Here is a 24,618-nt window from a genome sequence, read left to right as displayed (position 1 = left end):
ACAGTGGTGGAGTCGTTTGACGACGCAACTCCCCCAGCGTTACTGTTTGAACTCTCCTGAGTTCTTGTATTTACAATTTTTATTTTTGTTGTTTTTTTCTTTAATATTATTACTAGGATTGCTACTACTACCATTACAATGATTATCAATGTTATATTAATACCATATGATACATTTTTATGGTATTTTAAAACTGCAATTTCTTTTATGTTTTCTATATTTTTTATTGCAATATCATTGAATGTTAATTTTGGTGTGTAGCTTTGGTTTAATTTTTCGGCAGGGTATATAATTGTATGAATATATTCTGTTTTATTATTTTTAAATTCTTGTTTTAAAATTTCCATTTTACAATTTACAAATTTGATTACATAGTTATTTTTTAATACAATTTTTCTGTCATCGCAGTTTTGTTTTATTACATCATTTTTTGCATTTCTTATTAATATTGTTTCATCGCTTATTTCTTGTATTGATGTTTTGTTATTATATTTAAATTCGCAAGTATTTGAAAATATGCAGCTTTTACTCAATTTTAGATTTTTAAATGCTTTATTTTCTACATAATCAAAATAGTTTTCGCCAATTTTTATAACGAATTTTTCTTTTTCAATAATCTGTAATTTATTTCTATTTGGCATTGGGGTTATTAATTGAATCTTAGTTTGAAAAAATGTTCTTGGTATCTGAATTGCGATTACTATTGTATCGTTTCGTATACTACTACTCCTACTTTTGATAATTTTAGTTTGTAAAAATCAATCTCATATTTTTCAATTTCTTCCCTAGTTAACATATTTGGATGTACCATATTGTATTTAGCCGCCGCTATATTATTTTATATTTCTTGAACTTTACTTTCTATGAATTTTAGTTTATTCACTTCATCATTATACAAAATTTGTCTTTCAATTCTATTTTCCTCTTTGTTTATTATATTTAAAGTTTCTATTATTTGTTTCCTATCTGAGTCTGTAGTTCCTTTTAATAAGTTTAGTGATCTATTTAAATGTTCATTAATTACTATTTGTTTATTTAAATTTACAATGGCATTATGGTCATTTTCTTCAATAATTTTCAAATGGTTCAAAATGTCTTGTCTGTCATCATCATCCATGACTCCAAACATCCATTTATATGCTATTCCTCCTATATTTATCAAGCCTCTTTTATTTCTCTTTTTGATATTTGGTGTTACAGATATGATTTTTGCTTTTATATTTTTTATTTCATCAAACAAAATTTCTTTATTTTCAATATTTAGTTTTTCAATATTTTCTTTAACCTGATCAACTACGTCTGCTATCTTGTTCGGATTTATAGTATGTATAACTGTACTTATTTCGTTAACTATTTCTATGTCCGCTATTTGTATAATTGTATACCCCGCATCTTCTATTATTGGTGTAATTTGCAAAAGTGCTGTCACCAATGATATGATTATTGTTAAAAAAATAATTATTATCGTCATCTGTAAAAGTAAAAATGTATAACCGTTTTAAGTTTTGATTTAAAAAAAAATGAAATTGGATTTTAGTCGCCTCTTACGACAGGCATCTCTTACCATGGGTATATTCTAGAAAGACCCCTTACCCACTGGGGTAAAAAAAAAATCATGTATATATATGTAGGAAAAAAAAAATTAAATGTTATTATCTCCATTAAATGCCCTTAGACTGAATGAATCGTCATCATTCTCATTTGGATTTTCTATGTTTGCCAATTTCATTGGTCTTTTTATATTTGCCGGATGGACGTTTTGTAAGGGAAATATTCTGAAATATGGTTGATCATTATGCCGTACTCTTTTGTAGTTTTTAATTGGTCCTGTTTGTCTGTTTTCTATATATTCTTCTCTGTTTTGATTTAATTTGGCTATTGTTTTCTGTTTTACTGTATTTATTCTATCTTGTAATATGGATGGACAAATGTTTTCTTTGGCGTCCCTTGGAGAACATTTGATAGTTGAGTGGTACCTATCGTTATAGTTGCATATAACAATTTGTATCCTCATTTCTGTTGAAAGACTAGAATCCTCAATTCCTGTTAGTTTTTCCAACAGGGTTGAGTGCAGTCTCTCAATGTCTGCATTTCCTGTGTGGCTATTTGGTTTTGTGTGGTGGACTTCTACATTTTCGTCATTTAAATATTTTATTAATTGTTCTGCTCTAAACTCATTATCCATAATAATTTTTTTAGGTTTACCGAATTTCGCAAAATGTTCCATAATTATTGTCTTTTTAGCTCTCCAGTTTCTGTCTGTTATTCTGTAAGCCGCTGCGAATTTTGTTAATTTATCAATTACTGTTACAAATGATTGCATATTGAAATGAAATATATCTACATGAAGTATCTCATTTTTATTGGTTGGAGTTTCAGTTAGGTGAAATTTAGGTTTAATGGGTTTCCTATCGTATTTGATTTGTTGGCATTTTTGGCAATTATTTATTATCAATTGTATTTCTTCTTTAAATTTTGGAAAATATATTTTATCTTTTAATGTATTATAGGTTTCATTTATGCCACTATGCATAGATTCTTTTGTATGGTAAAGTGATATTTGCTTATGTAATTCTTCTTCTTCTTCTATTTCTGAGGCTCTTTTTGTGCATTTTGAAAATTTTAAACTTCTATCTTGAGCAAACATTTCAATAAGTAGTTTTTGTATTTTATGGTAATCTGCTTCAGATACTTCTAAAAATATTCCTACTATTCCGTTTCCTTTCATATATTTTTTTAATGTTTCCCTGTTCTCTTCTTTTTCATCCATTGGGTTTATTTCAATTATTTTTCTTCCATGGAGTCTTTGCATTTGCTCTTTTTGTCTATATGTTAATATAATTTGAATTTTATATTTATTTACAATTTCTTCTTTAATTGGAAAGTGTTCAAGCAGTTCTTCATCTGCTGAATGAATTGTTTCCGACAATTCTAAGTTTGATTCATTGTCGTTACCTTCTTTTATTTTTGGTGAGTTTTCAATTCAACTCAAGAAATCAGCTACAACATTATTTTTTCCATTTAAATATTGTATTTCAAAGTTGTATTCTTGCAATTTCAATAACCATCTCTGATGGCGTTGAGAAAATTCTTTTCCTTTATATTTATTAACAAGATATTTGATCGGACAGTGATCAGTTATTATTTTAAATTTATTGCCATATATATATGGTCGAAAATATGTAATAGAGAAAATTACCGCTAAAAATTCTTTGTCTGTAGTTGAATATTTTTGCTCATGATTATTTAGAGTTCTTGAAATGTAGCATACTGGTTGGCCTTGCTGTGAAAGCACTGCTCCAATAGCATAGTCACTAGCATCAGTTGTGATACTGAATTCTTTGTCGTACTCTGGGAATTTGAGAGTTGGGTGAAATGAAATGAGTGCTTTTAAATTTTCAAAGCTTTCAATATGTTGTGCATCTTTAGCGTTTATTTTATTGTCCTTTTTCAAATAGTTATTTTATCATGGGGTAAGCTATTTTAGAATAATCTTTTATGAATTTTCGATAATAGCCCGTTGCTCCTAAAAATCCTTTTACCTGTTTCTCAGTTTTTGGTATTGGTAGCTTTTGAATTGCTATAATTTTATCTGGATTAGGCTTGATGCCTTCTTTTGTTAAAATGTGTCCTAGGAATGTAGTTTCTCTTTGAAGAAAACTGCATTTATCTGCCTGTATTTTTAATTTATTCTCTTGTAGTTTCAAAAAAAATTTTTTTTTAATGAGTTTATGTGCTCTTCTAATGAAAATGAAAAAATTAATATGTCATCTAAATATACGACACATATTTTATTTATGTATTCCCTCAATATGTCATTCATAAATCTCTGAAAAGTAGCTGGGGCATTTTTCAACCCGAAAGGCATTCGGACGTATTCATATAGTCCTGCCGGAGTGACAAAAGCTGTTTTCTGGATGTCCCTTTCTGCCATTAAAATCTGATGGTAACCTTTTGCTAGATCTATTGTGCTAAAGTACTGTGCTTTGCCCAATTTATCTAAGATTCCATCGATATTCGGTAGAGGATACTTATCGTCTACAGTCAATTGGTTTAACCTCCTATAATCAACCACTAGCCTGAATTTTTGAATTCCTGACTTATCTATCTTTTTCGGTATTATTAGAATAGGTGAGCTATATCTACTGTGACTTTTTCTTATTATCCCTTGCTCTTCTAATTCAGAAATCTGTCTTCTTACTTCTTCTTCATGTTTTGGAGGTAATCTATAAATTCTTGAGTTTATTTGTTGATCCGTAACTGTTTTAATTTCATGAACTACTGCTTTTGCAATTGTGTGTTTGTCTTCTTCTTTATAGATAAGTTTATTGAAATGCTTTAATAATTTTTCGATTTCCTTTTACTCATTTGATTTTAAATGATCGAGGTTGATGTTCTTTACTTCACTTATATCTAATGAATAAACTTGCTCTTGCATAGTTTTCATATAGAATGGAAGATTCACACCATTTTTCAAAATTATTGTCATTTTTTCGATATCAATAGTTTTAACATTTTTAAAAAGGAAATCATTTCCTATTAACAAATCATATGGTTTATTAAAATCCATTAATAACCATCTCATTTTTGCGTTTTCCGGGTATTTAAATTCTTTGGGACAAGGGCTTTTTACCTTAACATTTGGCGTTTTAATTATCCCGTTTAAAGTATTCACCAAAGTGCTTTCACTTTCAAGCACTGGTAATTTAAATTTTTCGAAACTCGATTTTTTCATTATACTTATGGTTGAACCTGGGTCGACCAAAGCATAAAATTTTTTCTCAAGAAATGTTAATATTATTATAATTTTGTTTAATGATTCCGAGGCTGATTTGTAAAAAACTCCTCGTTCGTGTTTGATTCTTGTGGATCACCTCTCCTACTCATTGTGTCCACGTCCATGGGTTCTGGTCCCCTATTTTGTACTTGTTGTCTACTATTTACTGAATTTCTTTGCTGTTGTGAATAATTATATTGATTTGGATTTGTTCGAACTTGTTCTGAATAGTTTGTACGATTTTGCCATCGAGGCTGTCTTGTTTGATTGGATTGTTGTCGATGAAGGTTTATTTGACGTTGTCCGGATTGTGGACGATACTGTTGTTCAGAAAGATTTTGATTTTGTGAACGATATTGTCCTGAATAAAAATTTTTGTTGTTAACACCATTATTTTTGGTATTAGCTTGAAAGTTGTTTCCCCCTTTTTTTAGATAAGGATTTAGATTGCCTTCATCCAACCCAATAAATTTATAAATTTCATTCGCCATTTCCGTTAATGATGTGACCGATTGCACTGTATATGCGAATGCCCCTGATGCTAATTGTTTTATTCGCTGAATTAGCATCCCTGAAAAAATTTTTCTCATAGTGTCACCATTTTCGCTTAGTGCACTATATTCTGTTATGTCATCCACGATTTCGTTTAATCTTTTACTTAATTCAGCTATACTATTTACTTTCAGAATCGAAATTTCTTTCGTGATCATCAATTGATTTTTTGTGGGTCTATAATGTTGCCTTAATTTAGTTTTACAACTTTCCCAATTTTCAGGTGGGTTTATTTGCAAAAAATTTTTTGCTGATCCACCAATTTTCAAATCATAAATAACCCTGAATACTATTTCTTCCTGTCCTACATAGTCCTTTCGTACCCTGTCAACTGCTTCAATGAAAGATGGCAATTTTTTTACAATTCCTTCAAAGGGAGATACATATCTTAAGTCTTTTTCGACTCTTTGCCTAATTGTAAGTTGATTTATTGCTGCATTTTGTGCAGCTATCTGTGTTAAAGATGCCAAGCATCGAGTTAGCATTTCTATTTGCTCTGCCATATTTTTTATTTTTAATTTTTATTTTATTTTTGCAACAAAAATTATAAAACAATTGCAACTCTGTTAGCTTGTTTCTTTTCTCGTTTGTTCGTTTCTTTTTCTAACTTTATTGTTTTTGAATTGATTGACATTTAGTGAGTATAATTTCTGCGTTGACTATTTTTTTTTCTTTTTTTTTTTTTTTACAAAGAAAGTAATGACTTCAAATAAAACTACTACTTAAATTATTAATTGAATACTATTTTTCCTTGCTGTTGGTGCTGCTTTTTTTGTTGTTGTTTTGTTGTTACTGTAGTTACTGTTACTGGTGTCGTTGTTGTTGTTAATGTTGTCGTTGTTAAATTATTAGTTGAATATTATTTTACCTTGCTGTTGGTGCTGCTGGTTTTGTTGTTGTTTTGTTGTTACTGTTACTGGTGTCGTTGTTATTGTTAATGTTGTTGCTGTTTTTGTTGAGTTTGCTGCTACCCCTGTTGTTGTTGTTCTTGCCTCACTTTTACTCCAAATTCTTGCTTATTTTTTAAATTTTTATTTTTTTAAATATTTTTATTTGCTGAATAAGAATTGTTTCACCTTTCAATTTTATCACCGAAAGTTATTAATGTTTCTATATTTATTTATTACTTTTAATACTTTTTTTCATATTTTTATTTGCTGAAGAAGAATTGTTTCACCTTTCAATTTTATCACCGAAAGTTATTAATGTTTCTATATTTATTTTTTACTTTTAATGCTTTTTTTCATATATTTATTTGCGTTCAATTTTCGGTCGCGGTCAAACAAAAACTTTATTATTAATTATCTTATTCTTTATAAAAATCTCATTTGCTAAATTTACTTGAAGCCGTTGTGCTGACTTGACATTCCTCAGCATCAACGACCCGGCATATCTTAAATAAACATATCAAATAAAAATAATGGTATTTGATTTCATAATCATGCTTGCTTATGCATATTATATATTTATGCATGTTAATATGCATGTATGTAGTTGAATCCGAAGATTCAACTTACATTTTATATGAATAAAAAATACTTAAAAAATACTTGTCTTTTTTTTGACAGTGGTGGAGTCGTTTGACGACGCAACTCACGTGTTGTGGTCGATCGTAACGTTGCGAGGTAGGCAGCCTGTTTTCTCTCCGCTGCGACACGGCACTCCTCGTCGTACCAGCTGTTCTTTTGCACTTTCCGAAAACCAATGGTTTCGGTTGCAGCGTACGTAAGGAGTTTGAAATGCCGTCCCACAGTTCCCTTATACCGAGTTGTTGACGAGTGCTCTCAGAGAGCAGGAGTGCAAGCCGAGTGGAAAATCTTTCGGCTGTCTGTTGTGATTGCAGCTTCTCGACGTCGAACCTTCCTTGTGTTTGTTGGCGTGCGTTTTTTGCTGCACAGAGGCGGGTGCGAATTTTGGCTGCAACAATATAGTGGTCCGAGTCGATGTTAGGACCTCGGAGCGCACGCACATCTAAAACACTGGAGACGTGTCTTCCGTCTATCACAACATGATCGATCTGGTTGGTGGTTTTTCGATCCGGAGACAGCCAGGTAGCTTGATGTATCTTCTTATGCTGGAATCTAGTACTACAGATAACCACATTTCGGGCCCCGGCGAAGTCGATCAGCCTCAACCCATTTGGGGATGTTTCCTCGTGGAGGCTGAATTTACCGACCGTAGTGCCAAAGATACCTTCTTTGCTCACCCTGGCGTTGAAGTCGCCAAGAACGATTTTGACATCGTGGCGGGGGCATCTCTCATAAGTGCGCTCCAAGCACTCATAAAAAGCATCTTTGGTCACATCGTCCTTCTCTTCCGTCGGGGTGTGGGCGCAAATCAGCGATGTGTTGAAGAACCTCGCTTTGATGCGGATTGTGGCTAGACGTTCATTCTCCGGAGTGAATGATAGTACTCGGCGACGGAGTCTCTCTCCCACCACGAATCCAACACCAAACTTGCGCTCCTTTATATGGCCACTGTAGTAAATGTCACAAGGACCTACTCGTCTCTGTCCTTGTCCCGTCCATCGCATTTCTTGGACGGCGGTGATGTCAGCCTTTATCTTTGCGAGGACGTCTACCAGCTGGGCAGCGGCACCTTCCCAATTAAGGGACCGGACATTCCAGGTGCATGCCCTCAAATCATAGTCCTTATTTCGTTTTCCATGGTCGTTATCAAAAGGGGGGTCTCTCATCCGAAGCTGTGCTTGCTTTTTCTTTGGGGGTGTTTTTTTACGTGGCGGGTCCCAAACCCAGCGCACAACCCTAAGTAGGGGATATTTCGCCTTTGCATTTAGCTCGCCTTCAAACGGATGTTCTTAGGCTACCCAGAGGATACTTGGTCCAAGACCGGAAGTCGTGAGCTGATTGAGTCATATGTAAAAGAATCGTTTCTGGCCATTCCCAAGTGAATGGCGATCAGAGAACTTTCCTCACATGCGTGAACACATGACTCCATCCTCCTACTTTTTATTATATCAGAGAAGAGAAGTTGGGACATTTGGTCATATTGCGTTAGTAAGGTATAAGGGATAATAGATAGAATACACTATAAGAGTAGTAAAGTTGTAAATTGTCATGTCGTGTTCCGTTAAATTCAGGTATTTGATAGGGTCAAGGGTAACAGAAGGTGCTTGGGTCATGATTAAAAATAAAATGAATTTATATATGTAACGCTTAAAATTTCGCTTAGTAAGCTTAATCGTTCTCCCTCTTTTTTTTTTTTTTTTGTTTTTCAAAATGATTTTTTTTTTGTAACAATAACTTTGTAAAACTTATACTCATAATATATGCAAATAACTCACTTTATGCAGGATTTTTTGTAAATGTTGTCTTCTTCTTGTAGGAATTTCGTGCAAATAACTCACTTTATGAAGGATTTTTTTTTGTTAATTGTTGGTTTGTTCACTAAAATTTTTGTTTTTCACTAACTTAATTTATTAAGGATAGTATACTTCACTGCCTTAATTTTTTAAGGAGTTTATTTATTTTCTTTTTTGTAAAAAAAAAAATTTATTTGGTACGCGTTAATTATTGAAGTAAAAAAAGTCCTTGATTCTTCAAAGATACTTTTTCGCGTATCCCATCCTCGTCGCCAATTAAAACATTAATTAAAATATTTCTTCCAAGAGCATGTAGCTCTTGCTTTATTGAATCAAAGAATATGACTAAATTAGTTTACAAAAGTTCTTAATCTTAAATACGAAATCAATAGTAAAAACAGAAAGCAAAATACAATTAAAATTCTAAAGAATTCTTATCAGCAAAATCAATAAGTGCAACGCCTCTTAAGAATGTCGATCGTAAAAACATACTTGAAGCAAAGCGGAAATGCACTTAAAATTCTTTAGAAATTTGGTTACAAATATTGTCAATGCAATTTCGACTATTTTATAAACAAATGATAAAATTAAAGAGTTCGATGCCTCTTATGAAAAATGCGTTGCCCACAATTGGAAAACAATAAAAGAACTTCTTCTTTACTGGCGTAGACACCGCTTACGCGATTATAGCCGAGTCAACAACAGCGCGCCAGTCGTTTCTTCTCTTCGCTACGTGGCGCCAATTGGATATTCCAAGCGAAGCCAGGTCCTTCTCCACTTGGTCCTTCCAACGGAGTGGAGGTCTTCCTCTTCCTCTGCTTCCCCCGGCGGGTACAGCGTCGAATACTTTCAGAGCTGGAGTGTTTTCGTCCATTCGGACAACATGACCTAGCCAGCGTAGCCGCTGTCTTTTAATTCGCTGAACTATGTCAATGTCGCCGTATATCTCGTACAGCTCATCGTTCCATCGAATGCGATATTCGCCGTGGCCAACGCGCAAAGGACCATAAATCTTTCGCAGAACTTTTCTCTCGAAAACTCGCAACGTCGACTCATCAGATGTTGTCATCGTCCAAGCCTCTGCACCATATAACAGGACGGGTATTATGAGTGACTTATAGAGTTTGGTTTTTGTTCGTCGAGAGAGGACTTTGCTTCTCAATTGCCTACTTAGTCCGAAGTAGCACCTGTTGGCAAGAGTTATCCTGCGTTGGATTTCAAAGCTGACATTGTTGGTGGTGTTTACGCTGGTTCCAAGATAGACGAAATTATCTACAACTTCAAAGTTATGACTGTCAACAGTGACGTGAGTGCCAAGTCGCGAGTGCGACGACTGTTTGTTTGATGACAGGAGATATTTCGTCTTGCCCTCGTTCACTGCCAGACCCATTTGCGTTGCTTCCTTGTTCAGTCTGGAGAAAGCAGAACTAACGGCGCGGGTGTTGAGACCGATGATATCAATATCATCGGCATACGCCAGCAGCTGTACACTCTTATAAAAGATTGTACCTGCTCGATTAAGTTCTGCAGCTCGAACTATTTTCTCCAGCAGCAGATTGAAGAAATCGCACGATAGGGAGTCGCCTTGTCTGAAACCTCGTTTGGTATCGAACGGCTCGGAGAGGTCCTTCCCGATCCTGACGGAGCTTTTGGTCCCGCTCAATGTCAGTTTACACAGCCGTATTAGTTTTGCGGGGATACCAAATTCAGACATTGCGGCATAAAGGCAGCTCCTTTTCGTACTGTCGAAAGCAGCTTTAAAATCGACGAAGAGGTGATGTGTGTCGATTCTCCTTTCACGGGTCTTTTCCAAGATTTGGCGCATGGTGAATATCTGGTCGGTTGTTGATTTACCAGGTCTGAAGCCACACTGATAAGGTCCAATCAGTTTGTTGACGGTGGGCTTTAATCTTTCACACAATACCAGATTGTGGGGTCTCCTTTTTTATGGATTGGGCATAGCACACTTAAATTCCAATCGTTGGGCATGCTTTCGTCCGACCATATTTTACAAAGAAGCTGATGCATGCTCCTTATCAGTTCTTCGCCGCCGTGTTTGAATAGCTCGGCTGGCAATCCATCCGCCCCCGCCGCTTTGTTGTTCTTCAGGCGGGTAATTGCTATTCGAACTTCTTCTTGGTCGGGCAATGGAACGTCTTTTCCATCGTCATCGATTGGGGAATCGGGTTCGTCTTCTCCTGGCGTTGTGTGTTCACTGCCATTCAGCAGGCTGGAGAAGTGTTCCCTCCATAATTTAAGTATGCTCTGGGCATCGGTGACTAGATCACCTTGGGGGGTTCTACATGAGTATGCTCCGGTCTTGAAACCTATAAACGAACTTAGTTTATTTTAATTTATGTGTTAATGACGTAAGTATGTTTAAGTGTACATGTATGTATGTATGTAAACAGACATACATGTATGTTTATATTAATATTTTGTGTGATGGTGAAGTGGATATCATAACTTCTAGCTTGGTTTTAAAATGTTATAGCTCTTCGTCCCTGAAAAAACTATCCTTTCGTGGGGAATTTGTAAAGTCGTTTGTTAGCCTTATTAACTTGCATATTTATTCGCTATTCAAATTGTCTATTTATTATATTTTGTTCGTTATTGTTTGAAATTAAGTTATTGATATTTTGTTCTATTGTGATCAAATTATAGTGGTCGGAACTACATGCGACATATTTCCAAGCTGCGCCTGTCTAGTTTTGTATGGCGCTTGTTAAAAGCAGAGAACGTTTAATATAGAGAAGGTTCACGTTTCAAATATCGTAACTTTTCGAATGGGTACTCGGCAGAGATGGTAGAGTCTCACCACAGACAAATTATGAGCGAGTTTCACCACATTTAACAGCGATTGAGGGGGTTTTAAAGTGTATGAGAAATAACATGTAAATGTAAATAAAAGAGAACCAATGTATGAATGCTCCTTATGATACTCCCAACAACAGCATTGTGACATTTTCATGCTTCATGTTAGCTTTCAACCAGAGGATCGCATGCATGCTTTTGCGTTTTGCCGTCGGCAATTCAATATTGACATGTAAACATAATTATTATATGAGTTGTATGAATGCATAGTACTATTTACAATCAATTTGGACTTGAATATTTAATAATTTTATTTGATTTTTACATAATATACTATACTAATAAATATTTTTGTATTATTTCTTAGTAATAGTAGATAATAGGCATTTTTTTTTTTTTTTTTTTTTTTTTTTTACGAAGAGGAAGCATCGAAAGCCTGGACCCCTGGTCAGTGTGGAACTTGAATCCGAACTAAACCTCCTACCGTTCCCCCCGGTACCACCGTCAAGTATTACGTCGGGAGGATGGTTGAGTGACACTCATATGTACGTAATGGTCCAAATGCAGTCAGTTGGAAGTTGCATTTACTTGGCCCCACCTCTGTTGGTCTGATAACCCCCCATGTACATTGTTACATTGTTCGTCGCCAACCCTTCCCGTCACGTCAATGTTAGTGTGTTTGGGTCGTGGTTGTTCGTTTCGTTTAGCCGCTCACTTCTCCGCTGCTGTTCGCTAGCACGTTGGGATTTCATAACCCTGGCTGCCACTTCGCAAGCAGCTTTCCACTTCTCCACTGATTCGACCATTTGGTTTACCAAGTTATCAGGAGTTGGGTCTACACCGAAACCATTTTTAAGTGTTGCCTCTCATGGTTATATTACGGGCAATAGAAAAATGTGTGTTCTACATTTTCGACGGTATCGCCTCCGCAATAACCGCATGTGTCGTTGTTTTCGTATCCGAATCGTTTCAAATATGCTTTGAAGCAGCCATGTCCTGTGAGGATTTGAGTTAAGTGGAAATCTACCTCACCGTGTGGTCTGTTTAACCATGGTTCAACGTTGGGGATTAGTCGGTATGTCCACCGCCCATTTTCGCTTTCTTGCCAGCGTTTTTGCGAGTGATTCACCGCCTCTGCCCTTGCAATTTCTTTCAGTGTATTATGCGGTAACCTGTCATTTGTGAGACATTGAATTTCTTTCGCCAAGAGGTCTAAAGGGTGTAGGCTCGAGATTATTAGGGCAGCATCTTCCGATACTGTGCGAAACGCAGAGCAAACTCTTAGCGCGCAAGTGGCATATATAGAAAAGAGGCGATAAGATTTTACTTCGTGGGCATTTCCCCATATCTGGGCGCCGTACAGTGCGACTGACTTTAATACACCAGCTAATAGTCGTCTTCTATTTTGCTTTGGCCCGCGGGTATTTAGCATTAATCGGGTCAAGGCTCTGCACACTTTTGTAGCTTTTTCGCATGTGTACGCTACGTGTTCTTTAAAGGACATCCTTGCATCAAGAATGATTCCTAAGTACTTAATTGCGGGTTGAGTAATGATGCTTACACCTTTTGTGCTGAACGTGGCAACTTCCCGAACTTTTCTGCCAGTAATGAGTATCGCCTCGGTCTTGCTCTCCGCTAGGGTCAGTCCGTTAGTTTCGAGCCAATCGCTTATTAACGTTATTATTCTGTTGGTAGTCGTAACTATATCGTGTATGTGCTTTGCTATGACTACAACCGCGATATCGTCTGCGAACCCAATGATGTGTACGTTTTCCGGTACTTTGAGTCGCAGTACTCCGTCATACATTATATTCCAGAGGAGGGGCCCGAGTACAGATCCCTGTGGCACTCCCCCGGAGATTTTGTATTTTTTGTAGCCCTGGTCTGTGTTATAGCATAGGGTCCTATCGTTGAAGTAACTGACTATCAGGTTGTAGAGATATGCCGGTACAGAGAAGTTCTTTAACGCACTTAGAATACTTGGCCATGATGCTGTATTGAAGGCATTTTTGACATCGAGGGTAGCAACCATACAATATTTGATGGTGCCACCTTTCCATCTTTTACCACTAATGGCCTTTTCCGCCAGTGTCTTCACTAGGGTCACCGCTCCGATTGTTGATCTAGCCTTCCTAAATCCAAATTGGTTTGGAGATAAACCGCCGGCGTCGTCAATGGCCTTACTTAAGCGTTGATAAATGATGCGCTCAAGAATTTTTCCCGCAGAGTCCAACATGCAGAGTGGTCGGTAGTGAGACGGGTGTGTCAGAGGTTTGTTGGGTTTTGGCAGTAATATGAGGTGTTGCCTTGTCCAGATTGTTGGGAAACGGCCATCCTGCATACATAAATTTAAAAGTGCTCTAAATGGGTCTATGTTCCTAGCAATCAGTGTTTTAAGCGCTATATTTGGGATGCCATCTGGTCCTGAGGCTTTACATGGGTCGAGCCGGTCGCATGCCTCTATGACCTCTTCGTTCGTTACTTCTGGTATCACCTCTCTTTGTTGCACCACCACGATCTCTCGAGGTAGTTGGGGTCGGGTCGGGAAAAGAACTGAAACAATTTTGTCAAGGGTTGCAGAGGAAGTTGGCATTTGACCTCGAATGCGTAGTTTCCCCATTACGGTCTTGTAAGCGAGTCCCCAGGCATTGTTTTCAGCATCGTCACAGAGTTTGAGAAAATATTCCTGTTTACTTTTTTTCATAGTCTGTTTCAAGAGCTTTCTCCTGGCCTTGAAACTTGCTTGTAGAGAGTTGTATTCGTAGGTAACACGAGACCTTTAGTATAGGCGTCTTGCTTTTTGCCATTCTTTCCGCAGTTTAGTAATTGAGTCGTTCCACTAGTAAACGGGGGGACGATGATTGCGTCGTGGAAGCTTCGACATTGATGTGTCGCATGCACTCTTAATGCGGCTCATAATCAATGAAGTCGCCTGGTTAACCGAGCGCAAGTTATCAGGTAGAGTAGCGGGTTCAAAGGCTTCTTCGAAGAGGTCTGGGTCGAATGTTTTGGGTCGCCATGAACTTCTTGTTAGGGTCCGTAAGTGGAGCCGTGTCTGTGGAGCATTTATCTCAAATGTAATGGCATAGTGATCGCTGAAAGTGTACTGATCGCTAATTTGCCATTGCGCTCTACGAACTAGGCTTAAGTTTACGAAAGTAAGGTCTATCACTGATTGTCGGCCGCCTTTGTTGAACGTGCATTGGTTACTTGTGTTGAGTAGCTCAAGATCCAGGGAAGCAAAAGCTTCTAGTAAGGCTTTGCCCCTACTGTTAGTTCTTTTGCATCCCCATTCAATAGCCCAAGCATTAAAATCGCCAGCTGTAACCAATTTAGTTCTACCTCGGGCATCGGTTACAATGCAGTCGTTAATATTCTTAAATTCTTCATCATTGATGCTGGGGGGTAAATAGCAACTATAAATATGTATGTCGCTAACTTTAGCTCGAACAAAGCCGTTGAAAGAGCATGTAGACTCCAGTTGAGGGAAGCAAGGGTTACATTTCCATACAGCAGCCTTATTTTTTGAGTCACTTAACCAATTTACACTCCGCCCGGTTTTGTATGGTTCGCTGAGTAATGCACAGGCATACAAACATACATATGCGTACACATGTGAATATGTCACCACAAAAAATTGAAGCATTGTTCTACAAAAACAATAATTGTCTAAATAGCAGAAGCATCACAAGTCAATATGGCAGCCGAATTGGCGAAGAACAAATGTTGTAAATTTTACAACAAAAACGATTTCATTCATAAACGCAGGCGCATATTCCACAAACGACCTCGCTTCATTCTTAAAAACAGACGCCGTAACATCTCCCCGAGCATGCCTTTGCCAACAAGCGTCTTTTCGCGACGATGGCAAAAGCTAAAAATCATAAATTGCACAACTTTCTGATGCTTCTTCACAGAGAGAAGTGAGAAAAGCGGCAACATAGGAGTTGTCGATTTATAATATTTATCTAAAATATTTTTCCGTGACTCGCAAAAATCTGCGTCGATATGTATGCAAGCTCATACATATTTACGCTAGTTTGTGGGCGAAGCTGTTACAGCGGCAAGGGAAGCGGTCAATAGGCGGACATTCGTTTATTTTTTTCGGCACAGCTTGGATTTTCTATCATCACACAAGTGCTGAACACAATGAGCGCGAAAGACTGCAAACGACATCTGTCAAATATTAGAATACACACGTTCTTAGGGACACAGTTATTGAGGCAGCTGCACAACTACATAACTGTGTCCATAAGAACGTGTGCATTTTAATATTTGACAGAACAGTCTGTCGCAATCAATGTGTTCAGCACTTGACTCTTTGACAAAACGCCAGTTTCCGCCATTAGTTGATCTTGACAACGGAGATGCGAAAGATGCGTGCGACTATTTGGCTGCCATATTGACTTGTGACGCTGCTGAAGCAATTTCAAACGATTGTTGTTTTTGTAAAGCAATGTTTGTAGTTTTTGCGGGTGACATATCTACAAGTGAACTCATATAAGTATGTATGTTGTGTATGCGTTATTTGTGTGCCAATGTCATACGCACATATTTATGTATGTATGTACATAAGTACATATCAGCAGCGCGCACATGTTATTATTGATAAGTGATAATATACATGTGAATATAAGTTTTGAATAATAAAATGTACGATTAATGCACATTTATCACTATTGTAATATATTAAATTTTTTTAATATATTATGATAGTCTGTTATGTATATAATATGTATGCATATACATATGTATATAATGAAGTATATGTACACACAAGTACAAATATATCAAATCCAAGAAATAATTGAAAAAGTAGTCTTTATTTTCACATTTACTACGAATATTACTTTGAAAAAGTAATTTAATTCAAATATATTCAATTGCACCTGTATTCATTAATATGCACAAAAATAATTCATACGAATACACATGTTTGCATATATACGCATAAGAATATAAGCAAAAGAGCGAACATACGTCTGTTAGAGCAATATATAGTTTTGAGCATAATTTTTATTTCACGCTCAGCTCTGTTCAAGCGAAAATGTTAAAATTTCTCCTGCCGAGCTGGCAGTGGTGAAACTCTTCCATCTCTGCCGAGTTAGCCAAAAATATTTTTACGTTATTCGCGCCGTGAACCTTCTCTATATTAAACGTTCTCTGGTTAAAAGATTACGTTATCATATCAAATGAGGTAAATGCTTAAATTATTTTATGATGAAGAGTAGGATATTAACCGTTAGTTTTTAATTCATTGTCAATATGGTAAAGTAATTTGTCAAGAGTGACGATAATAGACGTTCAAAGTTCATGGCATGAACTATTCAGATGGTTATTGTCCTTATTTTTCATATTCCTTTGTGGATGGTGATTGTTTGGGCATCAGTGTAATTTGTTACCTCAACGAATCTGTTTATTGTCGTCTAACTCCATGTCAATAATACTTTGAAAAAAATCAAGTATTTCATATATTGCTTTTATGAACAATTTTTCCTGATTCCGTTAGTATTCTTGTGTTTTTGTCTTCTTTCACTATTTTTTTTGGTACCTTGAAGTCAGTTTCAATCGTAACATTGTGTTTCGTTTTACAAACGTTTTTCCTGTCGAGTAAATTTTTAATCCTTTTCGCGTCTTGTTATGGTTCTTTAGGTCTGACATTTGTTTCTGTTTAAGTTTGTCGATGTTTTCCTGTCTACTGGAACTTTGGAATTGATCTGACCTAGTCGTTATGTTCCTACCAAAAAATACTTTCAATGGTCTTGTTCCTGTTACTAAATGTATAGAGTAATTATATTCGTAAATGGCCCTGGTCAAGAGTTCTTCGTATGATTTATGTTCTTTCTTTGGTCTTAGACAACTCATGATTTCGGATAAGGTTGAATGGAAGCGTTCAATCTATCCGTTGACAGTACTTTTGTAAGGTGGAGCTTTGAAAATCTGAATGTTCATTGATTGATCATTGAGCATGAAGGTTATGGAAGCGGAATTAAACGACTTTTCATTGTCTATTACAACGTAGTGGTGCACGCCACAATAGAATAAAATGTCGTGCAGAGGTTTCTTTATGTCTTCTATGGCTTTAAACCTAATGATTCTACCCTGAGCAAGTTTACAGAATTTGTCTATGGCGGTCAAGACAAGTGTTTTTTCTGTTGAGTAAATGTCTATATGTATTATTTGACCTGGGCATTCGAGGACTGTGGTTAAGTGGGATGTCAGTCGTATTTCTCTTCCTTACAGACTCGACATTGGTTTAATATTGCTATAATCTTTTGCTTCATTTTAGGAAAGTAGTATTGCTCGGACAATTGTTCTTTGCTTCCATAGCTTGTTACTGCTGTAATAAGGTCTTTAACCATAATTGAGGTAAATCTAGATTTGATATATTCAAAATGAAGGGGATACATTTTCTGAATTTGTCCCATTACTTTTGCGTCAGTGAGGATTTTGTTCGTCATGGACGGATTGAGGTATTTTTTTAGAATGCGGGATACTGAAAACATAATCTGTATACAATATTTTCCCTTTTAAATGAAAATCTGGTTTTGATGAGTACCTCAATGCTAGATAAAAAGTACTAGCCTGCGTTTTCAGAGCTGTGTTGTGTGGATACGGTTGATGTTAGTGAGTTTATTTGATTGATTCTTGATAGAACATCAGCAATAGCATTCCTTTTGCCTGGTTTGTAAATTAGTTCGTGATTGTATTCTTCCAAGTAAGATTTCCATCTATTGACTCTACCGTTCCTATTCCAATTACTATGAGAATGTGTGAGGGGCTCAAGATCTGTATAAATTTTGACTTTCGCTTTACGAGTACCATAAAGGTAGTTCTTGAATTTTTTTTAAAGACCATATTTGTTGTTTTGGCTATATATCTTTTCGTTCGTGGCATAATTTCCCCCCGCTTTGGAAAGGGTTCTTGAAAGAAAGGATGTTGGTTTATCATTCTGAGACAATACGGCCCCTAGGGGGAAGTTAAAGGCGTCCGTTGTTAACTGGAATTCTTTATTATAGTCGGGGTATTGTAATATTACTTCTTCGGATAGTATTGCAGTTTTCAGTTTTTTAAATGCTTCTACTGCCTCTTGATAAAGTTTAATTAACTTTTTTGCGAGATCTCTTTTAGACCGTCCCGCCTTCCCTCTTAAAAGTGAGCTAAGTCGTTTGGTCGAGTTTTTTCGTTGAATAATCAATTTTTAAAAATCGATTTTCAGTAGTCGAAGTGGATTAAGAATCGGTTCTTGACATTCGAAAAATCGATTATTTTACGAGAAAACTCGATTCTCAAGTAGAACCGGAATCGATTTTACCATCCCTACTGGACGCCGTCGCGTGCACATTAAAACCTCCGCACAATAACCACCACAAAAAAAAATGATTTTTTTTCCATGTAATTTATATGGAAAACAGAAAATTTGAAATTGCCACCTCTTAATATTAATGCTAAGAGCTCATCTTTTGAGTGACTTTTTTTTTACACATTTTCGAAAGTTTTGAGCTTGTTTTTCAGTTCAAAAAAAAAGGTTGCCTCAGAATGACACACCCTAATGTATATACATATGTATGTACGTACTCGATGGAATTTGCATTGTTTACGCATCGACAATTTTTAACATGCGCACATTTTCAAAGCTGATACATTTTTTGCCACACATGATTCAAATCAGTCCAGCAGAAAATTGTTGTGGTTTGCTGTACTTTTAGATTTACTCGAAGATTTACTTATAGTTTACCTAAAGTTTCATTTCAATTAAAACAATCGTCGCAACGCTATGAACTGACATGATACGATTGCAACCGAAGCCAGCCATACGTTTACACGAACGTGATTGCCGAAGAATAGATTGTACGTGTTGCATCAGGTCAGTTGACGCTGGCATATACACGAATTGATTAACAATGTTGTCTATGCTGAAGTGAATTGATTTGATTGTGTTTTTGGCACGACTGTTTGTTCTGATTTTATCATACTCGTTGCAGCTCTCTGATATGTAACATATCTTATCAATATTCCTGCCAACCACGGCTACCCTGTCAAAGATTTCAATACAACTACACATTTTCAGGTTATTTTTTGTTTACCTAAATGCGATGAAAAAAAGTTTCTTTCATTTCTTGATTTATTTGAATGAGTGCGAAAAGAAAATCCCAAAAAGGGTAATAAAAAACGATTGAAAGACGCATGCCATTCGTAATCGTACCATCGTAAAGTAGGCTCGTACAACAAGAAGGTAAGTGAATGATTTTTATGAGCTTTTTTTTAAATAATTTGCAAATAATTACTTCATTTGATTTTATAGCATTGGAAATCGGAACTGAATTGTAAATAGCAGCAGCAGCAATATCATTAGAAGCAACAAATATAAATTGCTAAGTAAGTATGTGAAAAGAAGTGAGTGTACTTTGAAATTAGACTGCACAGTCCAATATAATACGCAAAAATAATTACATACATATGCACATAAGGGTGGCCCTTAGTTGTATGGAGGAAAAAAAAGTTTCTGGATTCTCGATCGCACCCCCTAGAAATATGCGAATAGCCCAAAAACTAGTGTATACAAAGTTTTGGGTCTATCAAAAAAGGTTTAGAGGTTGCGCAAGAAGCTTGAAATCCTGAAAAATTAAGAATTTTTGCCATTTTTATGTCTCAGACTTTCATATTTCAAAGCCACACTATCCCGTACTGGTTTTCCATACCGTAATAAGATCTGCATTTTATTACCTTTCTAAAATTACCACAATCTTAAAAATCGGTCGATTGATGATAGAGTTACAGAAATACAAATATGAAAGTAAATTAAATGTGTTTCACGTGCATTCTCAAGCGTCACATGCTCGTGATATACGTTATAACGGTTCTAATGCCATTAAAATTTATATTCTGTATTGCTAAAAGCTAGTGTGCTAACGTAGTCGCAAAAGTGAGTACAGAGAAATCGTGGCGTGTAGACAATTTAATTTGCAAAATATTATAAAAAAGAGTGAATACAATTTTCGGTCGAAAATTTACTTAATTGGCTCTCAAATTCTTGATGCAAAACTACCATCAAATAAACAAGTGTTATCAGTTTTTTTTTCATAATCATAACATAGTGAAATTATCAATTCGTAAGAGTGCTAGATTGACTATAAAAGAAGTGTCCGTATTTTGGGAAAAAAGCAAGAATTCCAATTAGAGATGAAAAACACTTCATTGACAAGTTGGAAAATATGCATAGAGAATGGTAAGCTATTGGAAAAAGAAAAATCGGTCTAGTGAAAAGCAAAAACAAGAAGTAAAGCAATTTAGTGAAATGTTAGATGATTTATTCGATATTACTCATGCTAATGCATTACAACTAATTAAAATTGACACCGACAAAAAGTTTTTGATAAATCAACGAAAGAAGGGGCGACCAGGAGATTTAAGGAGTTCAAAAGCTCAAAACGTGCGCTACATCAGCTACCTACCCAACGTCATTTCGCAAGTGATAAAATAAATTTTTCAAGAGCTCAAAGCATGCGCTACATCAGCTCGAACCTACCTACCCTACACCTTTGCGCAAATGATTATATTATGATAGCAAATAACAATACGTTTGACAGTTAGTATTCTATAAATTCTATCCTGTAGAAATGCCCCGTTATGAAATGGAGCCACCGATGGACATGATTTTCATTTTTTCTATATTCAATAAAATAGGAGAGATATACGCCCCCATTTTCTTTCTGGGTCTCTTACCGCCCCCCTTGACACCTGCAGCGCCCACAAGGGGGCGTTATCGCCCACTTTGAGAAACACTCCACTAGGACATAATACATATGTACTCATAATAAACCGTACGTCATTGCAGCGTCAAAGGCATTTAAATCGGTTAAAGAAATCAGAAAACAACAAAGAAAACCTCAAGGTAAGTCGTGTACGGATTAGATCATTGAATCGCGGTATTCGGGTAAAAAAACTCTCAAACAAATTTTCTTACATATGTATATCCCTTGAAATTTTTTATTTAAAAAAATATACATTACATCTATATTGCACTTGAATGAACAAATTTTGAATGGTACATTTTTTTAAATAGATACACTGTGGCACTTTGCATTGGGATGGAAAACTCCTTCCGGAAATAACAGGTTGAGAAAAGGTGGAACGACTTCCAGTTGTTGTTACTGACAGGAATAGCGAACACTTAATAGGGGCTCCAAAACTATGTGCTGCAACGGACTCAGAAATAGCTGATACGCTGTACGAACTGATATTTGAATGGGACTTGAAGGATCATTTTGTGGCCTGTTGTTTTGATACGACATCGACTAACACGGGCGTAATAAAAGGAGCTGCAACGTTGTTAGAAAAAAAACTTGAGCGAAAGCTTTTGTATCTTCCTTGTCGGCATCATATACATATATGAAATATTGCTGAGAGGGGTTTTCGAGTGTTATTTTACCGTAAATACAAGTAAAGACGTCTAATTGTTTCGCCGGTTTCAAGAGAATTGGGAAAATATTGATAAAAACAATTTTAAAGACATAAGAAATAATCTTATATTTTTTATTATTACAAGTTAAATTACCTTTCGCACATAACAAATGAAGTAGGGTAGACTAAATTTAAGAAAATGTAAAAATTCGTAATTTTTCAGGATTTCAAGCTCCTTGCGCAACCTCTAAATCTTTTTTGATTGACCTAAAACTTTGTATATACTAGTTCCGGTTTGATCAGCTACGCTCAAAACGGTCAAACTTAGCACAGCGGTTCGCTACAAAATTGTTCGATCGAGTTTCGTGCTCAAAACAAAGGAGTTCGATCAGTTGATTTGATTGCTCTGTTTACTGATTGAAACTGATTGGTTGGTTCCGGTATGATGATTGGAAATGATTGTACAGAAAAAGACGATCAAGTCCAACGATGCACGAAAACTCAGACATCTATCAACTGTGCGTTTGAATTGATTGTGATTGAACCAATCAGATCGAGAATTGCCCTGCGAATATGTATGTATGTTTATGCATAATTTGTATGTACATATTTATGTGTTTTAACGGAAACAAGTTGCGATGCATAACATTAACCAAAACATTACTGCATATATTTCTTCATTTTTAACGCCTAAAACTAAAATTTTCTTTTCATTGGGGTGTTTTTTACGTGGCGGGTCCCAAACCCAGCGCACAACCCTATGCAGGGGATGTTTCGCCTTCTCACTTTAGCTCGCCTTCAAACGGATGTTCTTAGGCTACCCAGAGGATACTTGGTCAAAGACCGGAAGTCGTGAGCTGTTTGAGTCATATGTAAAAGAATCGTTTCTGGCCACTCCCAAGTGAATGGCGATCAGAGAACTTTCCTCACTTGCGTGAACTTCTACACATGACTCCATCCTCCTCCACGAGGAAACATCCCCAAATGGGTTGAGGCTGATCGACTTCTCCGGGGGCCGAAATATGGTTATCTGTAGTACTAGATTCCAGCATAAGAAGATACATCAAGCTACCTGGCGGTCTCCGGATCGAAAAACCACCAACCAGATCGATCATGTTGTGATAGACGGAAGACACGTCTCCAGTGTTTTAGATGTGCGTGCGCTCCGAGGTCCTAACATCGACTCGGACCACTATATTGTTGCAGCCAAAATTCGCACCCGCCTCTGTGCAGCAAAAAACGCACGCCAACAAACACAAGGAAGGTTCGACGTCGAGAAGCTGCAATCACAACAGACAGCCGAAAGATTTTCTACTCGGCTTGCACTCCTGCTCTCTGAGAGCACTCGTCAACAACTCGGTACAAAGGGAACTGTGGGACGGCATTTCAAACTCCTTACGTACAGCTGCAACCGAAACCATTGGTTTTCGGAAAGTGCAAAAGAACAGCTGGTACGACGAGGAGTGCCGTGTCGCAGCGGAGAGAAAACAGGCTGCCTACCTCGCAACGTTACGATCGACCACAACACGTGCGGGATGGGATAGATACCGAGAGTTGAGGGGCCGAAATGCGTGAGTACAAACAGCTTGATAAGCTGACAGGGGTAATGCTTAAAAGTTCTAAGAAAAGATGCGGCGACTTACAGAAGGTTTCAAGACCGGAGCATACTCTTGTAAAACCCCCAAAGGTGATCTAGTCACCGATGCCCAAAGCATACTTAAATTATGGAGGGAACTCCTCTCCAGCCTGCTGAATGGCAGTGAACGTACAACGCCTGGAGAAGGGGAACCCGATTCCCCAATCGATGACGATGGAGCAGACGTTCCATTACCCGGCCATGAAGAAGTTCGAATAGCAATTGGCCGCCTGAAGAACAACAAAGCGGCAGGAGCCGACGGTTTGCCGGCCGAGCTATTCAAACACGGCGGCGAAGAGCTGATAAGGAGCATGCATCAGCTTCTTTGTAAAATATGGTCGGACAAAAGCATGCCCAACGATTGGAATGTGTGCTATGCCCAATCCATAAAAAAGGAGACCCCACAATCTGCGCCAACTACCATGGGATTAGCCTCCTCAACATTGCATATAAGGTTCTATCGAGCGTATTGTGTGAAAGATTAAAGCCCACCGTCAACAAACTGATTGGACCTTATCAGTGTGGCTTCAGACCTGGTAAATCAACAAGAGACCAGATATTCACCATGCGCCAAATCTTGGAAAAGACCCGTGAAAGGAGAATCGACACTCACCACCTATTCGTCGATTTCAAAGCTGCTTTCGACAGCACGAAAAGGAGCTGCCTTTATGTCGCGATGTCTGAATTTGGTATCCCCCGCAAAACTAATACGGCTGTGTAAACTGACGCTGACTAACACGAAAAGCTCCGTCAGGATCGGGAAGGACCTCTTCGATCCGTTCGATACCAAACGAGGTTTCAGACAAGGCGACTCCCTATCGTGCGACTTTTTCAATCTTCCGCTGGAGAAAATAATTCGAGCTGCAGAACTGAATCGAGCAGGTACAATCTTTTATAAGAGTGTACAGCTGCTGGCGTATGCCGATGATATTGATATCATCGGTCTCAACACCCGCGACGTTAGTTCTGCTTTCTCCAGACTGAACAAGGAAGCAACGCAAATGGGTCTGGCAGTGAACGAGGGCAAGACGAAATATCTCCTGTCATCAAACAAACAGTCATCGCACTCGCGTCTTGGCCCCCACGTCACTGTTGACAGTCATAACTTTGAAG

The 24,618-nt window shown here is 37.0% G+C and overlaps 1 protein-coding gene and 1 long non-coding RNA gene across 5 annotated transcripts in view; one reads left to right on the top strand and one right to left on the bottom strand.

Moving 5' to 3' along the window:
- The window catches only part of LOC125779135 (jerky protein homolog-like), a 97,079-nt gene that overhangs the window by 53,930 nt on the left and 18,531 nt on the right, over positions 1-24,618 (bottom strand). For 2 of the 4 annotated variants that reach the window (XM_049459764.1, XM_049459763.1), the window contains exon 2: positions 4,213-6,565. The exons of 1 other annotated variant lie outside the window; for it this stretch is intronic. In XM_049459764.1, coding sequence (XP_049315721.1) covers positions 4,813-5,832 — 1,020 coding nt within the window. In that variant the 5' untranslated portion in view covers positions 5,833-6,565 and the 3' untranslated portion in view covers positions 4,213-4,812. Of the gene's footprint in view, positions 1-4,212; positions 6,566-24,618 lie in introns of those variants that run through there. One more of the 4 variants, XM_049459765.1, reaches the window with a different exon arrangement.
- On the top strand, positions 19,562-21,671 carry LOC125779211 (uncharacterized). Its single transcript, XR_007423180.1, has 3 exons — positions 19,562-19,701; positions 19,771-19,844; positions 21,532-21,671. It is a non-coding gene; the product is annotated as an uncharacterized LOC125779211 (long non-coding RNA).

This window comes from Bactrocera dorsalis, chromosome 6, assembly GCF_023373825.1.
Source record: "Bactrocera dorsalis isolate Fly_Bdor chromosome 6, ASM2337382v1, whole genome shotgun sequence".
Lineage (NCBI taxonomy): Eukaryota > Metazoa > Arthropoda > Insecta > Diptera > Tephritidae > Bactrocera > Bactrocera dorsalis.
The sequence above is the reverse complement of the archived record's forward strand: the minus strand, read 5'-3'. Positions and strand labels throughout refer to the sequence as shown.